The sequence below is a fragment of the Trachurus trachurus genome (assembly GCF_905171665.1).
Source record: "Trachurus trachurus genome assembly, chromosome: 14".
NCBI lineage: Eukaryota > Metazoa > Chordata > Actinopteri > Carangiformes > Carangidae > Trachurus > Trachurus trachurus.
This window is the reverse complement of record NC_139903.1, coordinates 11,968,504-11,978,398: the sequence shown is the minus strand read 5'-3', so window position 1 is coordinate 11,978,398 and position 9,895 is coordinate 11,968,504. Positions and strand designations below refer to the sequence as shown.

The window sequence follows — 9,895 nt, the reverse complement described above, 5'->3', positions numbered from 1 at the left end:
CCTGAAAGTGGTCGCAAAGACTTTAGCATACTTCTCTTCTGGGTTTCACTTTTCATGCCATGTCAAGAAATTGATCTATATTGTTTACCCATCTTGTGCCGTTCTGGGGCGGATGTTACCACCCTGTTATCTCACTGTTGACTCATCTATCACACAAGCTAAACTCAATTTGCTTCTTGATGCAGGCGGGTTTTAGACTCATGTTCTCTGACTGACACTGATACACTATCACGACGATATTGACGGCAGCTAAACAGAAGCATGATGATGCGATGCAATTACATTAGATAATATTATGTAGAGCAGACGCACATCTGATGACCTAGATCTATAGTTTACAATTGGTAATTTACACACCCATCCTTGAATTGGCTCATTAGACCTATAGAAATGAGTTAAATTAGCCTGGAGATACGCTGCACATTGATAAAAAATGTATTCATGCACAGTCATGCGGTAGCAGTGCCGCTGCTGTATAGCAGACACAGTTACATTATACCATCCTTTCACATCCCATGGATATATGACAGATTGTTTAATCAAATATTTTTAATTTAATGCCAAATCCTCTAAACATCACTCAAATAAATCCTCTTAATTTAGAAATGAAAATCTGCATCTGACACTGACACTTATTTCTAATATGTAGAAAATAAGAGCAAATTTTCCCACCACATTAGATAGACCACATGGATAACAAGGAAATTAATTATGCAGTGACATGTAAAATGATCTTAGGCTCTCACCATGATGCTACTGTAAAGTGTTGTGTTTCACCTGGTACCTGAGTCTTGTGGCATGCCAGCCACAGGGCAACTGAAAGTGGAGACATTGGGTCGTTTGCTCTCATTTGAATTTTGTTGAAATGATTCCTGACTCTTTATGGTAGCTGAGGTCTGACTGTTGTGGCATCAAATGAGGGCAGCAAGCTGACTGGGGACACAGCTCGATCTAAATCCTGAACAAATAAAGTCACCATGGTAACAAGAAGTGGTTATCCCTGAGGGGAAAACCTATTGGCTGTATTAAAAACATTAAAACCTCTGAATGGCCAGGTGCAGTTGAAACAATGGTCAGGTTTATCAGTGACCTATAACTAAGGAAACACTCTCAAATATACGTTTGAAACATGAAACATGGAAACACATGAGATGTAGGAATATAAAATACAAGCAGCAAAAACAAAAGCAATCGATTGCTCAGATTTTTTCACTGAACAGTCCAGATTCTACTTTTGTCCTTTAACTTTCTGTGACTTGCATTAATGCCGAATAATAATTAGCATAGCTTTGTGTTTATTGAACTCTGAAAGTGACTTTTATGGACGCATTAACATTTTATTATAGTCACGTTATGTTTGCTTTGGAAATTAGTGGTGAAATAAAAGGGAGCCATGGCTCTCTTTGAATTTTATATTATTATAGACAGTTATCAACTCTCTTTCCGCTGCAGCTACCATTGTCACTGTAAATACAGCATATTATTATAATTGTCGTCACAGCACGGATGATATTATATTGGGAAAAACCCTGAATGGAGTCGCGGTAATTGTCAGAAAACAAAAGACAGGTGGCTCCTGTAGGAACCTGATAATCGCTGTGACCTCCTATTTTTCCTGCTTTTTGTCATCACTACTCTCTATTAATAAACATGGATGAGCAGGGCTGTTTGTTCTGGACGTCATAAATATTTGAATATTGCTCGTGTGTCACTGTGTTTTTATGTTTGCATAGAAAGGTTAGTTACAGTCTGATCTGAACCAGATGAGGAAACAGAAGCTGATTAAAAACAACTTCACCGCTGAAAAAAAACAGCCACACAAGTATCACTTCTCTCATTTGATGCCATTTGTCATAGTGGAAATCCCCCTAACCATCAATCAGGTCCGAGCGGTCAGAGCTTAGGGTCACCTGTGTATCAACCAATATCTGTAGCATAGTCATTATTTGACAATTTGATTCAAACTGATAATTACATAAACATAACAGTTTGAAGACAACACAGCCAGAAAGAAAATCCATCATATTTCAACACTAAAATAAAGGTTTAAAGCTATAGGTGGTTGTTTGAAACAGCATGAATATGAATATGTATACAACTAACATACACTAACAATCTATTTATGCCTAATCTATTGACCTTTCAGTGCCATTATCAGTCTGTTGCTGTTGGATTAAAGCTCATCTCTGCTTTAGAATCTTAATTAGAGAATTATCCATCTGTTCTTTATGGGAGCACATGAGGTGAACTTCCTGTAATAAAGAAGTAGGTAGCATATTAAAAACAACATTATCAAAATGCAGTGCATATACACCATCAAGCAGCAGTCTCATAGCTGGACAAGTTTCTACATACTAGTCAATAGTATAAGCATTAGCTTCACTTCCCCATAAAACACTAGAAACACAGCACAGCAAATTTACCATATGCATTTCACGTGATGCAGGTGCAACACATACATCATGGAAGAAATATCTTATTGACGTCACTGAATTACATTAGCACCAACTGTGAATTTGTTTATCTTGTTTATATGATTAAATTTCCATTCATCTGTATCAAGGCAGTGCAGCTGAGGCTTTTGGAGGCACCTGAAAGACCAGTTGGTCTTTCAGGTTGATCATATTAAAATTATACAAATACTTTTAATGATATTCAAAGATGCAAACCCATCAATTATGAGTGAAACTGTTTTGTTTTTGTTGTTTTTTTCTTTGGGACTCTAAAAGTAGCCAGTGACATGACTTACTGTATAAAGAATGTAGGTGGTTGTTTTAGACTCGTGAGATCTGATGAATCATCCTGTACTTTAGGGAGCTTGGATTTGTTGACATTACTCCTCAGACTATGAGCCAATGTTTTATGCTTGTTTTTAAGATCGTGTCTTGTGTTAGTCTGAAAGTGATGCACTATATAGTACCGCCCACGCTGTCACTGAATGGTTTCTCTCTGTAATAAATCTCATTGCTCTCCAACTTCAACATATGTTTATACAAAGGCACACTCTCTTTACCTCTGTGCTATACATCATCCAGGTTTATTACTAGTTACGTAGACGTGCATAGCCCTGTGATGTACAACCTGCAAGATTTCATTGCTGAAAATAAATGAACCATGCCACAGTAAAAACAGGCATCCACTTCTTTAACAAAAAGGGGATTACAACTGATAACAGCAGTCATTTTAACATGTAAAAGAATTTTAAAATTATTTTTTGACTATGTAGAAGTGACAGACAGCTGATGTGGTAAACAAATCAGAAGTCTAAGTGCTGGATGAGAGGGAGAAGAGGAAGAAGGATACTCATGTTTTATTTGTGGGTGTGGAGCAATTTTATGGAGCTCTAATAAGATTAGATCAGAGTGGAATATGATGTGTACTGTGACAGCTGAGTTAATACTACACTATACTCTCAGGTTTTATTGTATGGCTTTTATCTACAAGTGCTGTAGCCTATTGTTTACCGTACTGCAGATTTTAGATAACACAACACAGGGAGACAACAATATCAAAAGGATCATCGTCCTTCAGGATTTGTGTATATTTCTTTGTAAAACTCACAGTAACAGAAATCAATATCCTCGAGCCTACTGCATAGTTCCTCTGTAAGTCTTATTCTCTGTGACCATTTATAGTAATGTGACCCTGGCAGCTGCATTTACACTATTTCATTAAATATCTCAAGCGTTCACAAGCTTTACTTTTGAAATACACAAATGTCGCTCAGACAGCCAAACTTTTGTAACTTTTTCAAACGATGACGATGACGATAATTGTTTTTGTTTTTCACCAGGGTCACACCAGAGACCAGGGGCAGTGGCACGGTGAAAAAGGAAGAAATGGCTTGGAGGTGCTCTCCACACAGTCATCCATTATTTGATTTGATTACCTTTACACACAGGAGCTGTGGAAAGGATTTATCTGATGGGAGAGTATACTGGAAGTAGCTGAGGAAGCGGTACCAACATCTTCTACAATCAGCACTGTTTCAGTGCCCAAAGAGGAGGGGACAATGATCTCCACCACTCTCCGCTGGCTCGTCTTGGTGTCTTTCATCATTCTGACCATAGGTGGGAACGTGCTGGTATTTCTGGCTGTGGGCCTTAGCCGTCGACTGTGGCGCATTGCTAATTGCTTTGTGGTGTCGCTGGCAGTGACAGATCTCCTGCTAGGCCTGCTGGTGCTGCCCTTGTCTGCCACAGTGGAGCTGCGCAGCGGGAAATGGCCCCTAGGAGGAGCCCTGTGTAACATCTACATCTCGCTGGATGTCATGCTGTGTACATCCTCCATCCTGACCCTGCTGGCAATCAGTGTGGACCGCTACTTGGCCATATCAGCTCCCCTCAGCTACTCCCGGAGAGTCACGCCTCTGAGGGTGACACTGGCCTTGATCACCATCTGGGCCTTGTCCCTTGCTCTGTCCTTTGTGCCCATCCACCTGGGCTGGAATACAGTGGACTACAGAGTGCAGCACTTGGACTGGGGCATAGATGATGAGGACAAAGAGGGACGCTACTGCCAGTTTGAATGGAATAACAACTATGTTCTTATTTATGCCATTGGCTCATTTTACTTGCCTCTGCTGCTTATGTGTGGGATGTATCTTTGCATTTTCCGAGTGGCAAGAGAACAGGTCAGTGTTACTTATCACTTTATATGGGTGAAAACAAACATTCGAGCACATTACAAATCAAAATACAACTCACAGTCTCATATTTACATTGAACATACAGCTGATTTTAATGCTTTACGATCATCTCATCATATGTTTTGCATCCTCTTATTCTCAAACCTTTTCAGGTGCGGCGTATTCGTGCTGCCACGCCATCATTTGCACGCATAGCATCAACTGCTGCAATAGCCAGAGAGCACAAAGCCACGGTGACCCTGGCAGCCGTGCTGGGGGCCTTTGTCATCTGCTGGTTCCCCTACTTCACTTTCTTCACCTGTATGGGAATTAAGGAAAAGACAAACCCTCCTAATACTCTTCACTCCGTGGTCCTGTGGCTGGGCTATTTTAACTCAGCGCTGAACCCCATCCTGTATCCGGCCTTGAACAGGGATTTCCGCAGAGCCTACGGAGAGCTGCTTCACTGTACGGGGTCTTCTTGCAGAAAACCGCTGTTTACTCGCGTGTCCTTGCTTAAAAGTTGGACCTTTGCTAACGGACACAGGGCTTCAGAGAAAGATCCAGACAAAGTTAAGAAAGAAACTGAGGAGAAGGGCCTCACTCTGATTCAGAGGAATGGTGTCCCTGATGAGCCAAGGTGAAATGCTGTGGATGGACTGGTTGAAGACTCGAAGCAAAACATTGCTCCACCACTCACAGTAGCAGTACAAGCTAACCATTTACAGTATTGGTTAGTTAGTACCGCTTTGTATCTAGTGTAGTGCCAAAGAGTGCACCACTTATGTGAAATTTAAGGCACAACATCATAAATCCACTTGTTATTAGAGTATTGGATACATTGAGCAAAATAAAAATAAAAATCAATGTGCTTGAAATAATAGGTGCCTATTATATTATTTTATCCATTGACTGAAACTCAAGCTACTGAAGTGTCTGTAAAAAAGGCATGCAGGAATGAAAATCAAAGCACAGAGAGCAAGGGTGGGAGTGCAGTGAATAGATGACTCAGTAAGTTTCCCAGCATGCTGCAAGGAGACACAGGTGGTTAAAAGTTTGCAGATAGTTTATTTTCTCTCCCATAAACCATGCCAGTGAGAGTGAATAAGTATCCAACAACTTCAATTGATTCCTAGGACATGTGTATGTTTCACTTGACCCAAGCAGGATGGACTGGCTTTTTCCTTGATGTAAACCACAACCAGAAGAAGCATCTGTTTAACTAAGTGTTTTTTTTATTGCATTTTAAAATGTGGCAACTCCCAGTGATTTGTAGCAAAGTTTCTACTAAAAGTTTGACTACCTACGATTTTTTCTACTGCACAAGCCCTGCGTTATCATGTATTCACAGCAGCAGCTAGCCTCTGACCCATTGACACGTATCTGGGAGAGTTACAAGAAAAGATGTTTGAATTCTGAAACGTAGATTGGCCTATACAAAAAATCAATTGGGTTAATATTTAATTTAAAGCTAAAGAAGTAATTGTGAAAATTGTAAGCACCCCTGGCTGCTTCAGCAGCTAAAGTCCATTTTACGAACTAATTAATAAATTAAGTCATTTCATGAATGGAGCAGAATAATAAATGGAGCAGATTAAAAAAAAAGTAGTTTACAAGTGTATTTATTATGGTGTTTCTTTCTCACATTTACTTTTCAGTATCAAAAAATGATATTTTTTATGGCCTTTCGTATGACAGTTTAGTATGTCACAACTTTTTAATTCATTTTTATTGACATTCAGCTGGATCAAATACTTCCTTGAACCATAGTGCTGGTGACAGACTGAATCTTCATATTGCATGTTTGTAACAAATCACTAATGGCTTTTTGGTGGAGTAGAGACATTGGAAAAAAAAATTGAAAGGACAATGGAGAGGATATGATGATTTCTCTGGAACAAAATAATTGATTTGATAGGGCATTAAATGGTTGATCATTTTCCCCAGTATACCGTAAATTAATTTATGAAGCTGTTATCATTTCCATTTTATATATGCCTATTGTAATTTTCATTAATGCATTTAATGTTGGTCTCCACTATGATAACCATTTCCTTTTTACGAGCCACCAGCAGTTTAATGAATTCATCTCTTTCTAACTGGAGGCATAAATGCAATATATAGTCTTAATTTCTTGGGGCATTTCACATTTACATTATTCATTCCTCTCCAATAGTCTCTGATGACAGTGCAGTGTTAGAAAATCCTAGAGTGGTTTGCATTTTGATTCTGTCAGTTCCTCCAGCAGGCAGGAAGGTTATTGTCCTAGCATCATAAAAAAAAACCTTATCAGGCTTAATCCAACCAAACTCCCTCTATTTCTGTGAGCTCACACACTTCCGTCGATACATCTATACTGTTGTCCATCCTCTGATGTAATCATCCCTCCTTCCTTCTCCCATTTTGATATATGACGTTGGATGTTTGTTTTGTTTTGTTTTTTTATAGACCTCTACGTGGATGAAATAATTGTACTACTATCAGTATCTGCTCACTTACATGACTGTGACTCTTGGGATTGCTTTTAAATAGTGTGGAAAAAGTGTTGAAGCAATATCAGCAACAGCTTGAGACAAAAGCTGAAATGAAAATTGAATACGAGCCATGGTGCTGTTGATGGTGGGTGACGCAGGTTGAATTGATTGAATTGATTTGGGATAAAGTGATGACTTGTCTCACCCCTGTATGAGAGACGATGCTGCTCAGGAGGAAACATTATTACTCACTAATGTAACGTCTGAAACCGGAAGCGATGGAGTCAGCAGCTGCACAGTAACGTGTGCAGGGCCATCAGTAGATTGTATTATGTGGAGGATAAATCTGTAATGCTGCTCCTGGTCATTTTTAGCACAGAGTTCATCAGATCATTAAAGTGGTGCATCTCCAGCCAAATGGAGGTTAAACAACTGCCTCGATAAAACTCATTGTCCAACACAGGAGCCTCCATTAGTGGATTGACTTAGACATCAGTCCAAATAGCCACTGCCACTCCTGACTGCATGGTTGCATTGTTCTTCACATCTGTTTCTGTTTCATATGTGCAAGTGTGTTTAATTAAGGAAGGATGTTCTCTTTTAAACAAAATAAAATGGTAGTTCGAAGTTCATTACTTAGGTGCCATAAATTGCAATAGTTTATTTGTCCTTAAGCTTTGAGCTTCATCAATATGTATAAATTATTACAATGTTTATCATGTATTGTATATATTGCAACAGTTAAGTATGACACTAATGGTAACGTTCTGCTTTGACATGTGGTAAAAATGGCAAATAGCATTCATGAAAATCATCATTTAAACCTCATCAGCCTGGGTCTGTACTTCTGTAAATGTTTGATGATAAATAGTGCACTGTAAGTGAACCTGGATTCAGCCCCAGAAAAATAGAGAACAAAAGGAATAAAGCAAAAAGTAAAAAGATCTTCCAGTGATTATGACCAACTAAAGGTGTCAATCTCATTGTGTTTATAATGAGACAGGAAATGTGTTTTTGAATATTTCAAAAGTGGGTAAACACAGACGCATACAGATTCACAATGGTGCCATTAGAGCGTGCGTCATCACATGTTTTATAAGTGTGATAATCTGATATTGTGTTTGTTTCCTTGTGTATTTAAGGCCTGAGTCTTGGCTACAATCTGTGATCTCAAATGCTGAGTCCGTCATTATCATTGTTGTTATATCAGATACTATCATTTCTGTCACATTTATTTAAAGTAAAATAAATAAAATACCACCTGCTGTACACAGTACCTGCTGTACCCTGCTGTGAGTATGCAGCTGAGTGTTATTCTACCTGTAGCTGATTTATGGTATTGAGTTTGCAGCTGAGTGTTATTCTACCTAAGTGTTGAATGAGTTGAGTCCTATTGTGTATTGACCAATGAGATTGGTTTGTATGTCTAATCTATGTAATGTGTGTTGTTTTAATTGCTTTTATTTATCATTACCAACATGTCTATTTCCATCTGGCGAAGGGACTGCTGATGAGAACTAGCCCTCAGCTAATTCGGGCACATTTACTTTCTATTCAGAAATGTTGATCAATGTGCACTGTCCCTTTTTAAAAAATAAAGAATTTGAATTTAAATTTTTACAAAGACCGGCACTTTCACATCAGTGTCATGAGTGTCGACGATGTGCAGACACAGTTATAATGTTTACAGTGTTTAAATAAAGAAAATTGTCATGTGTGCACCGCTACAAAGAGAATATGCTTTTCAGCAGCAATAATAATAACTGAAACCAGAAGAAAGCAAAGCAGGACTAATAGCTTTGACACAGTAATCTGTACCATGTGAGACATTGCACACCAGAAACTACAAACAGCATCACAATACTACAGCTGTTTTACACAGCGCCTGTCTCCCAGCTCTCTTATAAGTCTGTCCGATTTATTTTATTGAGGTTTATTTATTGAAGGTGTAACATCGATGTACAGTATCTTTAATATCTCTCTGTCCTGCATTGAAGAGAGAGGAGCCGTCCACCACCGCCAGTTTTTGGTTCATCAAGGTGTTATGAGGTGGATCATCAGAGTTGTTCAGCATCAGCATCTCTCCACCACATCCCCCTGTGAATCCATCAGGGAATCATGATTGTAGTCTCCTGACATTATTACAAAGTGCCTCAGGATGTCTATATTGACTTTATGGAGAACTTCAGCAGCAGCTATTGGTGGGATGTATAGGAAAAAATGTCTACTTTCTGAGTCTGAACCAATATCTCCAGCTCATCACTCTTGTTCGGAAGAAAGTTGACATTTCCCGTGATGACAGACGGCTTCACCTCTGCACCAGCACAGCAACCGCAAAGACGCCTCTTCAACTCAGCTGGAACAGGGTGGCATCCTCCAGACCTGTTCCACCCTGAATGAAAGAAATTCCTCTCCTGAACAAACTCCTCTCCACACAGAAGCATCCATCAGGAGTTGACAAAATATGACAAAAACATAACAAAAATAAAGCAAAGGTTGAGTGAAAACTAAACCTTTGCAGACCTCAGGAAATCCCAAATCTGTAGCATCAATATATGTACATGCCATAAATTGTTACTTTTTACATGTCTTTTTTATTTGTAGATACATATATTATGTATTAAAACTCATGTGCATAACATTTGTGTGGGGAGCATCTGCATTAGACCAAATAAGGCCCAAGAAAAGGAAAGGTGCAAACAGGTTGATTTAGCAACAACACCTGTAGCTAAAGAGAAACAGAAATAGATTTATTCATAACCTTATTGGTTTGATGACAGTCTGCTCAACCATG

The 9,895-nt window shown here is 38.9% G+C and overlaps 1 protein-coding gene across 1 annotated transcript; it reads left to right on the top strand.

Moving 5' to 3' along the window:
* Positions 1 to 4,012: 4,012 nt before the first annotated feature.
* Positions 4,013 to 5,271, top strand: hrh2b (histamine receptor H2b; the record flags this gene model as incomplete). The annotated part of the gene is made up of 2 exons (XM_083987026.1): positions 4,013 to 4,633; positions 4,801 to 5,271. The coding sequence occupies 2 exons, from the start codon at positions 4,013 to 4,015 to the stop codon at positions 5,269 to 5,271; spliced, it is 1,092 nt and encodes a 363-aa protein (XP_083843152.1).
* Between the last annotated feature and the right edge of the window lie 4,624 nt (positions 5,272 to 9,895).